The sequence below is a fragment of the Cryptomeria japonica genome, chromosome 8 (assembly GCF_030272615.1).
Source record: "Cryptomeria japonica chromosome 8, Sugi_1.0, whole genome shotgun sequence".
Taxonomy (NCBI): Eukaryota; Viridiplantae; Streptophyta; class Pinopsida; order Cupressales; family Cupressaceae; genus Cryptomeria; species Cryptomeria japonica.
Genome location: NC_081412.1, coordinates 349,655,414 through 349,673,538, shown reverse-complemented (window position 1 = coordinate 349,673,538; position 18,125 = coordinate 349,655,414). Strand labels below are relative to the sequence as shown.

The 18,125-nt window shown below is 35.6% G+C and overlaps 1 protein-coding gene across 1 annotated transcript in view; it reads right to left on the bottom strand.

The window, feature by feature from the left end:
• The window catches only part of LOC131857662 (uncharacterized), a 48,033-nt gene extending 31,408 nt beyond the window's left edge, over positions 1-16,625 (bottom strand). Inside the window, exons 1-3 of the mRNA XM_059210362.1 lie at positions 16,137-16,625; positions 4,091-4,380; positions 3,683-4,006 (exon numbers count right to left, since the gene is read on the bottom strand). Of these exons, the coding sequence (XP_059066345.1) occupies positions 3,683-4,006; positions 4,091-4,380; positions 16,137-16,625 (1,103 nt within the window). The remainder of the gene's footprint in view (positions 1-3,682; positions 4,007-4,090; positions 4,381-16,136) is intronic.
• Between the last annotated feature and the right edge of the window lie 1,500 nt (positions 16,626-18,125).

Genomic DNA, 18,125 nt, shown 5'->3' with positions numbered 1-18,125 from the left:
TCATGTATTTATTGTGATTTATGATTTCATGTTTCATAATTGTAGTAATTAGTTACTTATGGTTTAAAGTTTAAAAGATAATAAAAAAATTATTTTGATCTCTGGACTGTTCAATGCTCCCCCATCTCAGTCATGTGGTAAGTTCAACAATTGGTATCAAAACGAGGTTCCTCTTGGCGAAGCTTAACCACTTGAAGAAGATCCAAAATGGCGCAAGAAGTTAATTACAAAGAAACAAAGTTTGATGGCACAAATTACTCCCACTAGAAGGAAAGGATGGAATATCATTTGGAATCTCTATCAACTATAATATGGGATATTATCAAGAATGGGTATACTGCTCCGATAAATAGTCCTTAGACTCTGGCTGAGGTTAAGGCACATGAGAATAACACATAGGCTAGAGTTGAAATTATCAGTCTCTTGAGTGATCGAGTATATTCTAAAGTTATTGGGTTGAAAGCTACTAAATAAATCTAGAACAAGTTGAGTAGTGTATATGAAGGTAATTTGAAGACAAAGCAAGCCAAGTTAACAAACATAAAGCACAAGTTTGAGAACTTGAGGATGTCTGATGATGAGAACATTGAAAGATATTTGCATTGAGTAAATGAAATTGTGAGTGCAATTAGGGGTATTAGTGGCAAATTAGAAGAAAGTGAAGTTGTGAGAAAAGTGATGTTAACACTACCTAAATGCTACAAAGCTAAGAAGTGTGAAATTGAAGAAAGTCACGATATAGACAAATACACCTTGGATAAGCTCTATGACTCACTCTCTGCATTTAAAATTGTTGAGCTAGATGATTTGCAAAAAGAGAAGAAATAAGTAACATTAAAAGCTACCAAGAAGATTGAAGATGAACATGAAGCAAGCAATGACATGGATCAGATAGATGAAAACTTTGTGAGAAGACTAAAGAAAGGATCCGAAAAATACAAAGGTAAGTTACCCTTCAAATATTTCAATTGTGAAAGAATTGGTCATTATGCTTCTAGGTGTAATTATAAGGAATATTATGGTAAAAGACATGATGATGATAATAAGGAAAAGGATAGTTACAAATATAATAATAGAAATAAGAGAATAGATGACATAGACAGGCCTAAGAATAATTTGTGTTCAACGGAGACTTATTCATCTAAAGATGAAGATGGTGATGACCCAAATGAAGAATCCTTGGTTTTAGCTATAGAGGAGAAGAATAATGAAAGGTATAGAAATCTAGAACATGTGGAAAATAGTGAGAAACTAGTGAAGGTGAAGACTACACTACATGCAAAAGTGGAGCCTAAAGCATGGATAATTGATTCTAGACGTTAAAAATTAAATGATAGGTGATATACAAAAGTTCATTAATTTTGAGAAATATGATGGTGGATATGTAAAATCTGAGGGTGAGGAAGTTGTACCTATTCGTGGTAAAAGAACTATTTCAATTCATGGTAAACATAAGACTAATGGTTTTTATTATGTTAAGGGTTTGAGACATAGTATTTTGAGTTTGAGTTAGATGTGCAATAAGGGATATAAGCTCATATTTTATGGGTTTGGATGTGAAATCGGAAAAGGAAGTTTTGAGAAATTAGTTGTAGAAGGTATAAGGATTAATGGCAATGTCTACTATGTGAAGGATAACAGTGGAAGAAATTGTATTTTGGAATAGAGTAGTAAATGTTGGTTGTGGCACAAAAGGATGGGACATATCAATTTTGAAAATATGGTGAAGCTTAGTTCTACTCATGTCATAAGAGATTTTCCAAGAATTATCAAACATGTTGATATCGTGTTCAGGGAATGTCAATTAGGGAAGGCAAAGAGAAGATTCAAGAACAAAGAGTATGCAACTTCAAAAACTTTGGAGCTCATTCATGCAAATCTATGTGCACCTACTAGGACAAGAGGACTAAATGATAAAAAGTACTTTATGTTTCTTATTGATTATTATTCTAGAATGACATGGGTTACTTTATTGAAAGAAAAATATGAAGCATTAGAAAAGTTTAAAGTGTTCAAGTTTATGGTTGAGAATCAATTAGATGCTAAGATCAAATGTTTAAGGTCTGATAGAGGAGGAGAGTTTACATCAAATAAATTTTATAGATTCTATGAAGAACATGGTATTAGAAGACATTTTTTTCCCCCTAGGATCCCTTAGCATGATGGGTTTTTAGAAAGAAAGAATAGGATTGTTGTCAAAATGGCTAGAACTATGTTAAAGGATGTTAACCTATCGAATGTATATTGGAAATAAATTGTGCATACTATTGTTTACATTCTTAATAGAGTAAAAATAAGAGTGAATCACATAAAGACATCTTATGAACTTTGTGTTGAATATCTAGAATACTAAGAGGGGAGGGGTGAATTAGTATTTTCTTGAACTTATTAAAAAATTTAATTAACCAATCACATAACATAATTAAATGTAGTAAAAGGAAATTGACACAAAACACAGAACACTGGATTTTATATGTGGAAAACCCAATATGGGAAAAACCACGGAGAGATAGTACTCTCAAGTATGATGCAATATGTAACTGGTTAGATAGTACAAGGGGTTAGCTCACTACCAGTTTGGATCACTACCGGTTTGGGCTCACTGCCCTAAATCAAAAATTTGAATTGTTGGAGTTGCACCTAACATATGCATAAGTTATAATTCCTTTGAAGTACACAAGCTATCTCATACATTCACTGTACTCAATTCACACCACAGTATTTACATCCATAGTCTTTTTGTATATACACATAGTACACAAAATAGTTGTTTTCCAAAACCGTGCCTCTAACATGCAACACAGATGGCAAAATATATCTGCATCAATTTGAATCTTAGGTCAACTCAATCAGAAAGGATGAGGCCACACTATCCATATTATATAGTAACCAAAATATCTTTATGTGGTATCAGCTTCCATCTTGAATCATTAAATGACTAGTAGAACATGTTCAGCATATCTGGATAGGACCAGATCTATAACATCTTGAAGAAACTACTCTCATCACATTCAAATGGGACCGGACCCAAAAACAACTTCCGATCAGAGTAAATACTGGATCTCAAAGTTGTGCATACATGCATTGCATAATAAAGAATTATTGCATACTTTAATAAAACTTCCAAACTGAATCATATGCATCCATGGCACATGACATCCATGAAATCAATGACAATAGGCCAACAATCTCCCCCTTTGTCATTGATGGCAATATAAGGCTATACATATAAGTTTTCTGAAATAATAACCAAAATACCAGTTGTCTAAAAGTTTACATGAAATAACATAAAGATTAACAACACCTAACACTACTTCCCCTTTGACAACAATGACAAAGGGTCAAAAAGAAAGGTTAGAAATAGTGAAAAAATAAAACTAAAACTCCCCCTAGAGGGGACAACCACTGTCATCCAAAGGACTACTTAACATTCTTAGCATGAGCGGTCCTGGCATCCTTGTGCTTATCCCAATGAGAAATGGCTTCTGTAAAAAATTCAATGTTTGTCAAAAGGGATGTGTGTAATTGCTCTGCCTCTTGAATGGAGTTGAGAACAAAGTATGTGAATTGAGTTTCTCGGGAGAGGGCTCTTTTCATAAAGGAAACACTTTCATTGCTCAAATCTCTTAGCTTGCCTAAGGGAAGAATAATATTATCCCTTTGTTGCTGCAATTCATAATACCTTTCATGGAGTTCCTCAATTTTGCATCTTCTGGAGCCAGATAAATCCTTAGATAGTTTATAATTAGCATGAGCTTGCCGGATCTTATATTCAATGATATTCATCTCATCTTTGATGCTCTTTGTGGCATCCAGCCACTGAAGACTAAAGGCAAAGAGAATGTCACTGTTTTCCAAATAAGATTGACCTTGAGAAATAAGCTGTGAAAGTTGGTGATGCATAGATTCACACTTAGCTTTGAATTCATGCACGATATTTTCTCTATCATCAACTTTATCCTTTTTGTACTTTTCTCTTATTTTCTCTGTGTGACTACTCAAAGAACTGATTAATATTTTGCATTTCTCAACACTAGAAGTGTCTGGATTTATTTGACACTAAAAAACTACAACATGGAGTGTTGCCAACAGATCCTTGACAATCTTGTTCTTATTCTGAAAGTCTTGTCTTGTAGATGAGATAAATGCTTCTCCAAACTCAAGCTTTTGAACTGGGCCAACATTAGAAAAATCAGCTGACTGCATAGATGAAGTAATGGGTGGAATATTTAAAGGAGCAAAAAATATTTTCTTCCAAGCATCTTTAGATGTACCAGAACTAGCACCTATTATAGATACCTGCACACTAGAGTCTTTTGTTGTTGGTTTATCTACTTTGTCTTCTGAAGGAATATTGGACTCAGTTTCATCCTTTTTAGTCTTATCAGAAACTTGAATAATAGTAGAATCTTAAATCTCTTTACCTTTACCGAACTCAGTTGCAACCAGAGGAACCTTAGAGGTTCTAGGAATATCCATACTACTGTTCATAATATTATTCATAGCATTGTCCATGGTAAATACATGATCAACTAGGTTATTAATAGGATTATCAGAGGGATTAATATTAGGGCCATCAACATGATTTCCTGGTACATACTCAAGCACATCGATAGAGATACCAGAGTCAATTGAAGGGAATAGACTAAGGTTCTTGACCACTATCATTACAATTTCCATGATCTCATTGTTAAGTTTTTCTTTGACATTTCCTTCTCCTAGCATAAGACTACCTAGAGTCTTCTTGGTCCTCAATTCATTCTCGCATGCCTCACTAAGAGTAGCCTTGTTATAATGAGAGAGAGAGTGGAACCAATTAACTCAAATACATGATCATTAATGAGTAGTTCCTCTTTCCTAGCTATTTGTCTGATCCTCGTCAACTCATTATACAATTCATTTGGAATTATATTTCTAAATTGATCAACTGTAGCATCGTACTTGACACAGAAAAGCAAAAAAGCTTTAATAACAATGTTTTGATCCTCAATGCTAGCTTCAGAATAAAGGCCACCTATCTCTTTTGGGCTTGTACCTTGTGCGAGGGACTCACATAGACTTTTTGCATCAAGTGGCTTCTTAAATTTATTTCCCTTGTATTTTTGGACATGTATCCAATATTATTCTACATCCTCCTCTTATTCTGATTCAAGGACTACATTTTTCCTTTTTACTTCAATTTTCTTCTTCAGGGAACTTGACAAGGGAAGCTCCTTCTAAGCAACTTTGGGTGCTCCAGATGTTACTACAAGCCTTCCAGAAAGTCCAAGTTTAGATATATCATCCTCAATCAGTTTGGCCTTATCCAATGATTCTTGAATCACTTTCTTTACATTCTTTTCTGACGCAGGAGCATCCTTGGTTCTTGGCAATCTTGCATCAACCAAAAACATTTTCTTTTCAATTTCAGCATTTCAATTTACGTTTCTTTGCATTTTCTCACTAGACCTTGCGGAGCTAGATTTTGATTGAGGACATATTCATTTTCCTTATCCTAAGACCGTGGGGTGTTTGGATCTTTTCTCGACAAGTTATTGCTTCCAAAATCTGAGAGAGTTTTTTGGCTTAGAACACTGGAACCGCTTGGACCTATTTTGGCTATTGGAAAATTTTGCAGATCATTTATGTAGCTTGTGGAGCTTCAACTCATTGTTTCCTATGTTCCTTGGCATGCGGCCGACCTTCCTTTAGGTCTGCACTTCATCCTATGGATTTTTTAGATGGATCTTTTTGGTGGAGGTCGACCTTGTTGTTTTACACGTTTCATCTTGTTCATCAGCGATTGTCTCACCTTGGGTTGATGCAGATCACCCTTGATCATATAAATCAATGTAATTAAGAATTTAGAAGGGAGTCTTAGAACATCAGAGATATATCTGAGGGGTAGGAGTTCCCAAGTTGGCTCGCATTCTTGCTTGAGCCGAATGTCGCATAACACGTATGTTTTGTATTCAGGGCTATGAGTCGAATCTTGTAGCCCGCATGTTGTCGGTAGATTGTAAATGACTTTCATAATATAATTCAGTCAGTTCTACATTGCCTCCATCATATTGTCTTATTTTTGTCATGTTTAATCTTGCTACACAGTCGATACTATTCTCTTTGAGGACCCTCCCACCATGACTGCACAAAGTGGTATCAAAGCAAGATTTCATTCCAAAGATTGCATTGTCCTATAAGATTTTGTTGTATGGTGGTAGATTGTGGATCTGGCCTGCAGCTACAGAGGACTTGTGTGAAGATGGCGCGGAGAAGAAATAGAAATGGCAGAGCATGTGGAAATGCAGACCCTGTTGTGATGGAAATGTTGAGAGGAATTGAGGACCAATTAGAAGCTGTTAAAATGGCTCAGAGAAGAGGTCAACATGTTGAAGATGTGAGAGAAGATGAAGAAGAATAACTAGTTGAAGAACAAGGAACAAATCCACCGGTGAATGATCCAGATGAAGAAAGGTTTATAAGAGTATTGTCTAGAGCGAATACCAAACCACATTTTACCCCACCGGATTATGATGGAAAATTAGATTCGAATGAATTATTATATTGGATCACGGAGATGGAAAAGTATTTTTATTTTGAAGGCACCACAGAAGATATGAAGGTGGGATATGCTTGCACTAAGTCATGCATATCTTTGGTGGGAACATTTGTAGGTTGATAGATAGAGAAGACGTAAAGAGAAGATCAAATCTTGGGAGCGGATGGTCAGTAAGTTAAAATCAAAGTTTATGCCTGTTGATTATCAAGTGAATATGTTCTACAAGTTGCAGAACCTGAACCAGAAGGAATTTAGTGTGAGAGAGTATACTGAAACATTTTACAAGTTTAACATCAGATCCGGGCATGTTCATGATGAGATTGAACAAGTTGCTAGATATTTGCATGGATTGTGAATGTCTATACAAGATGAACTCAGTCTAATCAAGTTACGGAGTGTTGAGGAAGCTTATCAATATGCCCTGAAGGCCGAAGAAAAGTTGAATAAAAGACTTGAGCAGAAGCAAAGAGGGAGAGGTGGAAGGTTTTTCAGAGGAATATTTCAAGGAGGAAGAGGACCCTGTACAGATTAAAACAAAGACAAGGAAACTAGCAGAGATGGTAGTTCATACCGGAAGGATAACAAAATGTTTTACTAGGGAACAAAACCTAATGGATATCGGAATGGGATTTATGGAAAAGATGACAGAAGACAAGATAAGAGAATGTTTAGGGGAACCTTCTTTAAGTGCGGAGGAGAAAGGCATCGAGCTTTTGAATGTAAGAAGACCGAGAACATTGGAAGGATAGCATTGGTGGAAGAAGGCCATACCGGATCAACTAATAAACTAGAAGATGGGGAACTATTGATGATGAGGAGAGCCTTGTGTCATACCAGAGATGATGAGGAACCCTTGCAGAGGAGGAATTTGTTCAAGATCAGATGTAAGGTATCAAGTAAGTGTTGTAAATTCATTATTGATAGTGGTAGCTCAAATAATCTTGTCTAAAAGGAGATGGTGAATAAATTGAATCTGAAAAGATTGAAACACCATAAGCCTTATCAGATAGCATGGATTCAGGATGATGATAAGATATTAGTAAGTGAGCAATAATTGGTGAAATTGAAAATTAGAAATTATCATGATGAAGTTTTGTATGATATTATACCTATGGATATTTATCATATCTTGTTGGGAAGACCTTGGTAGTTTGATAGACAAGAAATACATGATGGGAGAAAGAACATATACACTATTGTTGTGAATGAGATTAAGCAGACCTTGTTGCCCTTGGAGGAGCCCCTGAAGAGTGAATTCTGTATGAATGCTAGAATTTGTTTGGTGGATGGAAGGAAATTCCTGGATGGGATGAGACATGAGAATGTATGTTTTTTTATAGTTCCTCAGAAGAATGAAGATTCAAAGCATGAATATGAACAACCAAAGGAATTAAAGGAGTTGCTGACAGAGTGCCGACATCATTTAAGATAATGTACCTGATGGAATACCCACTATGAGAAGTATCAGTCATTGCATGGACCTGATTTTTAGAGCTAGTTTTCCCAATAAAGTAGCACACTAGATGACACCAACAGAGAATGAGGAGTTGAATAGAAAAGTGCAGGATTTGTTGAGGAAAGGTTTGATCAGAGAAAGTTTGAGTCCTTGTGCAGTTCTAGCAGTGTTATCACCTAAGAAGAATGGACAATGGAGGATGTGTATTGATTCTAGAGCAATAAAAAAGATCACAGTGAAGTACCGATTTCCTTTACCAAGGATGGATGATATAATGGATTGTTTAAGTGCAGACAAATACTACATAAAGATAGATTTGAAGAGTGGATATCATCATACCAAAATCAGAGAAGGAGATGAGTGGAAGACAATGTTCAAGACAAATGAAGGAATATATGAATGGTTGGTGATGCCTTTTGGATTGACTAATGCATAGAGATGAGGTTGATGAATGAGGTATTGAATAAATTCTTGGGTAAGTTTGTTATTGTGTATTTGGATGATATTTTAATTTTCAGCAAGAGAAAGGAGGAACATGTTAGCAGCAATTGAGAAGGAAGACTGGGAGGGGGGGTGAATCAGCCTTCACTGGAACACAGATAATCAAACACCAAAGCATAAACTGATAAACTACAACAACTGAAAGATAAGAAAATGAAACACACAACACACAACACCAAGATTTTTTACATGGAAAACTCGGTCAAGGGAAAAACCACGGTGGGAACCTACCCACAATAAGATGATACTTTGTAGTAGTATGTGAAAATATTACAATGGGGAATGCACATGCATTCAAGCACACTACCTAGGCTCACTTCCAAAAAGATATATGCCCTCAAGGCTCCAACCCTCAAGGAAGTCTCACTAACTTACAAAATGAATTGAACTATAATTTGGAAGAAATGAACTGCAATAGTAGCATCTACATATGCCTGATAACAATTTCAATTAAGCACAGTTGTCTACTCTGCAACACCGATCTCACCACAACACTTCACTGAATGATATATCTCTTGTTCGTACACACAACTCTCTTTCTAATAATTCATACATCACATCAACAACTAATTACATAAGTATATCACTTATATATACAAATCATCAACCTTGGTAGCAAGGTCGGCTAAACCCTCAACCCTCAAATCATAAATACAAAAATTACATTATATGATACAAAGATCGACCACTGGACCAATATAATGATTTACATTAAATAGCATGGAACTAATTCAAATTCCCAAATGATAATATCCACCAGAAATCATGCCAAGAACAACCACAACATGCTACACCACCAAGAATATTACATAGCACACAAATCATCACTGGTTGATAGAAATCACCAAAACTCACACAATGATCAATGTGGATCACCAAAAAAAATAGGAAATGATTAGGAGAAACCATCAAACACATTAGAATCATCTAAAACAGTTGCACCAACACCTCAAATCAAAACTTCATCAATTAATGTCTCAAAGCTCAAGAACACAACCAAACATCAACTGTCACGAAGAAAGATAACTTGTGGGTCACCAAATCATGAACCATCTGAAATGAAGATACAAAAGGTCATCCAAAATAAAATCCCAAAGTCTTAGAACAAGATCTGATCATTCCAGAATATACCAGAGGGAATACAAATCAGAACACCAAGTACCGGTAACCAAAGAACAACAAACTGGATCGTAAAATCTTCACAAGCTCACTAGAAAAACTCACAGGAATATGTTGACATCAATGACAAAAACATATCCAATTCCAATAACCAAATCCAAAATATTACAACAATCTCCCAATAATCTCAACAAATCAACAAAACATATGTTGCATTTGAAACAAGTTTTGCAAAGGTTGAGAGATGAGAAGTTGTTGATAAACATTAAGAAGTGCAGTTTCATGAAGGAAGAGAGTATATTTGGGATTTGTGATATTTACAGATGGATTGAAGGTGGATCCTAAGAAGATAAGAGCAATTTTTGGATGGGCTACACCGAAAAGCATTGCAGAGGTAAGATCATTTCGTGGATTGACTAGTTTCTACCGAAAGTTTATCAGAAATTTTAGTTCAATTTGTAGCCCTATGACAAAAAAAAATGAGAGGAGATAGAAAGGATTTCAAGTAGACAACTAGAGAAATTAGGAGATTTGAATTGTTGAAGATGATGCTGACAGAACAACCTGTGTTAGCTTTACCAAATTTTAGCAACTTGTTCCAAGTGGACTATGATGCAAGTGGAAATGCAATTTGAGTTTTGTTGAGTTAGGAAGGAAGACCGGCAACTTATTTCAGTGAGAAGTTAAGTGATGGAAGGAGGATATATTTAGTGTATGATCAGGAATTATATGCCATAATTCAAGCATTGAAGAAGTGGAGACATTACTTGTTGCCTAAGGAGTTTGTGTTGTATACTGATCATCAAGCTTTGCAGTATTTGAATAGTCAGAGTAAGCTGAATCAAAGACATATGAGATGGGTAGAGTTCTTGTAGAGTTAACCTTTGTGTTGAAGCATAGAAGTGGAAAGTCAAATAAAGTTGTTAATGCATTGAGTAGAAGGAGGAACTTGTTAATAGAAAATGGAGTGGAGGTGTTAGATTTTGAAGAGTTGAAGAACTTGTATGAGAATGACTCAAATTTTGCAGAACCTTGGAAATCTTGTAAGGAGCCAGTTATGGTACACAAAAGTAAGTGATTAGACTATTTCATTTAAGATGAGATGTTGTTTATAAGAGTTCAATTGTGTATACCTAGAAGTTATATGAGAGCAAGTCTGATAAAGGAGAAGCATAGAGGAGGATTGGTCAGACACTTTGAAGTTGATAACACAATCGCATTGATAAGTGAGAGTTAATTTTGGCCTCAAATTCATAAGGATGTCAGGAAATTTGTGCAAAGCTATAGGATTTGTCAACTTGCAAAAGGTAGTAGTTAGAATGTTGGATTGTATAAGCCTTTGACAGTTTCAGAGAGAGGAAATGATTCTATTTTTGTGTTGGTGGATAGATTCTCAAATATGGCACATTTCATACCTTGTGAGAAGACATCAAATGCAATGCATGTAGTTGACTTATTTTTCAAGGAAGTGGTGAGGTTGGATGGATTACCTAAGCACGTAATTACAAACAGAGATACTAAGTTTGTTGGTTATCTTTGGAGGACACTTTGGAAGAAGATGAAGACATATTTAAAATTTAGTTCTACCTTTCACCCATAGACTGATGGACAGACAGAGGTATTAAACCAGAGTTTGGGAAATTTGTTGAGATGCTTAGTTGGAGGGAAGATCGAAATTTGGGACTTGATTCTTGCATAAGTATAATTTGCCTAAATAATTCAGTGAACAGAAGTACCAAAAGAATGCCTTTTGAGATAGTCACCAGAGCACACCCTAGAGGTATATCAAAATTGAGAGATATCAGTAATGAAGATAAGAGGAGTGCAAAAGCAAATGAATTTGCAGAACATATGAAGACAATACATACTCAGGTTAAACAACATTTAGAGGACATGAACAACAAGTATAAGGAGAAAGCAGATGAAAAGAGGAGACATACGGAATTTGAAGTTGGAGATGAAATGATGGTGTATCTGAGAAAAGAAATTTTTCCAGTTGGAACCTACAACAAGTTGCAGATGAGTAAGTTTGGACCTTGTAAGATCTTGAGGAAATTCAGTTCCAAAAATGCATATGAAATGGAGCTACCGGATAGTTTGGGTATTTTACCTATATTCAACATTGTAGATCTACATTAGTATCATGAGATAGAATTTAGTGTAGAAAATGTTGCAGACCTAGATAATTAGATGCCCCAGAAGGAACCAGACCAGATTGAAGAGATTTTGGATAGCAGAATTGGACGTAGCACCTAGAGCAACCAGTACAGAGAGTATCTTGTGATGTGGAAAGGCAGACTAGTTGAAGATTTATCATGGATTTCTCAAGTAGAGGAAGAACGTCTTGGTTTTCCTCTAACCTCGACAAAATGAGGGACTCAATTTTTCATCAACCCCGGATGTCTGATGCATGAGCATCCCTAGTTCTTAGCAATCTTGCATCAACCAAAAACATTTTCTTTTCAGTTTCAACATTTCATTATGAGTTTCTTTGCATTTTCTCACCAAACCTTACGAAGCTCGATTTTGATTGAGGACATGTTTATTTGCCTTATCCTAAGACCGCGAGACATTTGGATCTTTTCCCGACAAGTTATCATTGTCGGAATCCAAGATAGTTTTTTGGCTTAGAACACCAGAACCACTTGGACCTATTTTGGCTATTGACAAATCTTGCAGATCATTTTTGTAGCTTGCAGAGCTTCAAATCATTGTTTCCTACGTTCCTTGGTGTGCAACCAACCTTCCCTTAGGTCAGTACTCCATCCTATGGATTTTTCGGATGGATCTCTTTGGTGGAGGTTGACCTTGTTGTTTTATATGTTTCATCTTGTTCATTGGTGATTGTTTCACCTTGGGTCAACATGAATCACCCTTGATCATATAAATTAATGTAATTAAGTATTTAGAAGGGAGTCTTAGAACATGAGAGATAGATCTGAGGGTTAGAAGTTTCAGAGTTGGCTCGCATTCTTGTTTGAGCCAAATGTTGCATAACACACATGTTTTGCATTCAAGTCTGTGCGACAAATCTTGTAGCTTGCATGTTGCTAGCAGATTGTAAATGACTTTCATGATATAATTCAATTATTTTTGCATTGCCTCCACCATATTTTCTTGTTTCTATTGTGTTTACTCTTTTTGCATGGTCTGGAGTATTCTCTTTGAGGACCCTCCCACCATGACTGCACCATTTTCACAATTCGTCTTGGAGTGCTCCATACGAACCTACAAAGACTTTTCATCTGTAGTCCCAAAATGATCTTGAGACTCATCAACTGGACTTTCCAGAAGAAATTTGGTTGTACCTTCAAGAATTTCAATAGTTTCCTCATATCTAAACGGAGGGACCCAAACTTTTCTTCGTACCACTACTTTCATATAGCATTTGTCAGTAATGAGCATGAATGTGATATCATTCTTATACTTAACAACAATCTCCTTCAAGATCCTATCCATACTCTGCATATTCATCTGGAAAATGGCAAAGAAGGTTGTGAATGCTTCATCTCTATTCTTGTCATTGATGAATCCTCAAAGATTATCCACAATCTGATGGGCTATTAAATTATTTGAAGACCAAACCCTACCTTGATGGTATGATGAATCAATAAGGATCCGGGCAACTACTGAGAGGGGGGGTGAATCAGTAGATAGAAAACTGACTTAACTTTCACCAACCTCAAAAACAATCTCACAAGTCAATCTTTGAACTAACTGGTTCAAACACTAAACTACAAACTACAATAGCATTTACAGTTTTACCAGTTGACTGGCATACCAAAATAATAGTATAACAAATCTGAAACTCCCAAACCATTTAACCAAAACATCAAAATACTTTATTAACAATAGTAAAAGCATATTTCAGATTACTTTCAGTCATCTTATCATATCTAAGTGGATTTAATAGTTAAGCAAATTAACCATATCAAACATAACCACAAAAATCATTCACCACTTGACCCAATGATTTTTGACGTGGAAACCCAAATGGGAAAAACCACTGTGGGGATGAATACCAACAAGTATTCTAAACTCTTCTAAAGTTTGCCTTGTTAGGAGCCAAGCCTATTAAAGCTTTACAAAAAGTCTTGTTAAGAACAGATCCTGTTAGGGACCACCCAGTTAATGGATTGACTATAATGCCCTGTTAGAAGCAATACCTTGTTAGGAGTAACCTCGGTAGAGGATTTCAAATCCAAGATAATGGATCACCTGTTAGAGGATTTAGATAGCACAAAGCCTGTTAAAGCTTACCCGATAAACGGATTTGACTGTTGTAATTGTTAGAGAACAACAAGGGTTTGCTGATCTAGTAAATAGCACTACTTTGCTTGATCAGATCCTTTTCATGCTCCTATTTGCCTTCACACATACTATAGATACTCCTTCTGGTTCGACAACCAATCACACTAACACTTAACTAAAATTGCCAACACTATAACAAAACAACTCATCGACCTTATAAGAAAAACAATAGGTTGGTAACACATCACAAACCTAAGATCTCATAGAGATTACAAACAAATCGGTTCAAGTATGACCGCTAGATTACATAGCAATCATTTCACATTGTTCAAGACAACCTCGACCACTCCTTGATCATCGCTTCATTGAATCCTGTAACTCATCACGCGGTTTCCTCTTCATGCAATGTACTTGCTCATTCCCATGATAAAAACCGTTATCTCTACATGCCAAAAACCACTCGAAACTCATCACATACAACATGCATATGTGGTATAATCATTACTGTTCACCATTTGATCATAAATCAATACAACCGATTCACCAAGCTCCATCGGTTAGGGTTTGGTACATCAATAGGTAGGGTTACCAGTTGATCTCACTATTTCCCAAGTAATATCGGTTTCCTTCACTAGCTCACCTACCGGTTGCAAAACAACATCATAACAATATTATTACTAGTTACAATTGACATCAATGACAACACAATAGTTCATTAATGCAATCTTCAATCAAATACCAACATACCTCAACTGGGTAATTCTTACAAGAAATAGAATAAGATGCATCGGGCTAGGGTTCCAAACTTGAAAGAGTGTTTCTTCTTTCAACATTGGGCGAAGTTCTCCAAAAACTATTGTCACAAGATTTCACAAAGGTCGAATTCTTTGTTTAGCTTCGCCATCTCATATTCCATGTGAACTATCATGGCAGAAATAGAGTTTTCCCTATTTGTGAAATAAATTTTATTTCCGACCATCATCGACAAATATTTAAGTGTTGTATTCCTAACATTGTCAATTGTCAGAGCGCTTGTTGAATGTTGTACCGGTTAAGTCCATTACAGCCTTGTTCTTAGCAAATTTTGGTCTGGGGATCTCACTGAAGTCACTCAGACCAATGATGGCCTTCATTACATCCTTGGTTATGAGGTGAGTTTGATCCAATTAGAGAAACCCATCATAAAACTTGGTCATTCTCATTAATCATTTTCTTGGTCCACAAATCCAACATCTTTCTATGAAGGCTAAATTCTTCCAACTTGACATGGATTTAGGACCTAACATCCTTAGCCAGAACAACCCCAATCGGTATGTTTGAAAAGGCTCCAACTGGATCAGTCTTTATTTCTTTGTGTGGTGTCTTCGTGAATACATGTCAAGTCTCAGAGGCTACATCAACAATGGTAGGAGTATCCATGATCTTCGAACCTACAAATGGTTAACCCTAATTAAACTTGCCAGAAAAAACCCTAATCTTTCATATTGCCTTGACTGCCTTCAATACACTTAATTGGTTCTTTAATTCGATGTGATGTGAATTTTTTTGAAGTGTTGTCCTTTTTATTCCTTTATGTAGTGCTTCACATTAAATGTGCATGAGCTATCTTCCATTTCTCAATTTTTGTAATAACCTTTTTGATCATGTGATTAGTTATGACTTTGATAACTAGACTCTTTTAACCTCTTCTCTATTGGTATTATGACTATATACTACTTTGGCAAGGGATAAGGATATACTTTCAAATTACTCCCCCTAGGCCAAAGCTACAAATATCCTAATTACCAGATGGGGTGCTTGCACCAGAGCTGGGTGCTGACACATCTGTTGTTTCCTTTTTCCTCCAGATCTTCTTCATTTCGGCTTTTACATCCTTTACATTGATCCTTTTTGTCAGTTTTATTAGATTTTGAATCTTATTTCTTCTGCATTGTCTTGCCATATGTCTAGATTGGTTGCAATTGTAACGCCTGATATTCACCAGATTTTATCTTGACCTGCACTGGTTAGCTTTGTGTCAAAAAATATTGCATGTATAGTATCTTCCTCTAAAGAAACTATATCTATTCTAATTCATAACCATATTTCTACATTGATTATCTTTATGACCATATTTATTGTATGTACAACATCTACTGGAGAATGGATTAAAGGTTTGATTTATGTTACTTCTACACTCTACTGTCTTATGTCCTACTCTATTACATTTATAACAAGAACCATTAAAGGAGGTGTTTTTTATACTTACATGTTGCTCAACGAAAGACTTACCTTTTTCTTCCTTGGTAGCTCTTGCTTTTTCAAGAGGTGAATCTTATTTTTTGGGTTGTGAGCATTTACCGGATTCATCATTTCTTCCTTCTTGGTTTCTGAAACTTCCTTTGAATTCTTCATTAAGTCAAGTTTACCAGATTCGATTTTTCTCTCTTGTTTTTTTTCTTTCTCTAGATCTACTTTTAGAGATGTCACTTCTTGCCTTAACTTTTCACATTCTTCTGATTTGCATTCCATCATCTTGTTTGAGTGTTCCTTGGTCTTCTTATTGTCCTCATTTTTTACCTTTCGATCTGCAATAGTGTTGTTTTCTTGCTTGATCTCCTCACTAGCTTCTTTATGCCTTATTTTAATCTTTTGGATCTTCTCTCTCAGTTTCTCAATGCATTTCTTAGCTATCTTGACATTTTCTTTCAGATCCTTATTTTTAGTTTCTACCACTTCTAGATCCTCAAGAGCATTTCTTAGATCTTCACTTGAATCCATAAGTTCAAATTTTTGAATCTCCTTCAAGTGGTTAAACTCTTCTGAAGGACTTAGCTCTGATACCAATTGTTGAATATCTAGAATAGTGAGAGGGGAAGAGTGAATCATTATTCCCTTGAACTTATTAAAACTTAACCAATCACATAACATAATTAAATGCAGTAAAACAAAATTGACATAGAACACATAACACCAGATTTTATATGTGGAAAACCCAATGTGGGGAAAACCTCAAAGAGATAGTACTGTCACGTATGATGAAATATGTAACCGGTTGCATGGTACAAGAGGGTGGCTCACTGGCGGTTCGGGATTACTACCCAAATACAAAAAAGCTTACTACTTGATAATAGAATATACAAAAATTTGAATTGTTGGAGTTGCATCTAACATATGCATAAGTTATAGTTCCTTTGAACTACACAAGCTATCTCATACATTCACTATACTCAATTTGCAACATAGTATTTACATCCACAATATTTTTGTATATACACATAATACACAAAATAGTTTTTTCAACAACTCTGCCTCTAACATGCAACACATATGATAATATATATCCACATCGATCTAACTATCAGGTCGGCTCAACCGGAAAGGATGAGGCCTGACTATCCATATGCTACAGTATCCAAAATATCTTTATGCGGCATCAGCTTCTATCTTAAATCATTAAATGACTAGTAGAACACGTGTCTAGCATATCCGGATAGGACCAGATCTACAACATCTCTAAGAATATGCTCTCATCTCATTCGGATGGGATCAAACCCAAAAAAACTTCCGGCAAGATTAAATACCAAATCTTGAATTTGTGCATACATGCATTGCATAGTAAAGAAATATTCCATACTTAAAGAAAACTTTTGAATTGAATCATATACATACATGCCACATGACATCCATGACAACAATGACAATAGGCCAACACTATGGAATAAAAGACCTCCTACAGTAAAGTATTTCAGAATCTTTCTAGAAGAAAGTGCTACATAAAGAGAGATGAGGAAGACCCAGGGAAATTTGATGCAAGGTTAGATGAAGGTATATTTTTGGGATATTCTACAAGGACTAAAGCATATTGATGTTACAAAATGAGGCTAAAGATTGTGGAGAGTGCAAATGTTAGAGTTAGTGAAGAATGGAATCAGATTGAGACTATACTTGAATCTAAGGTTGAATCAAAAGCTATCCTAATGGTTGTAGAAGCGAAGGTTTCTTTGGAAGATAAAGATGAGACAAGTGCAGTTTAAAAAGAATCTAAACAAACACATAAGGCACGAGAAAAGTATGTGTAGAAGAATCATTTAAAGGAATAGATCTTGGAGACTAGAATAAATGAATTTAGACAAGAAGAAGACTTGTAGAAACCATTGAACAAGTAAACTATTCTTTCTTATCTCAAGTGGATCCAAAGACCTATGCAAATGAAAACAAGGATGAAAGTTGGATAAATGCAAATGGAAGAGGAGTTGAATCAGATAGAGAATAATCAAA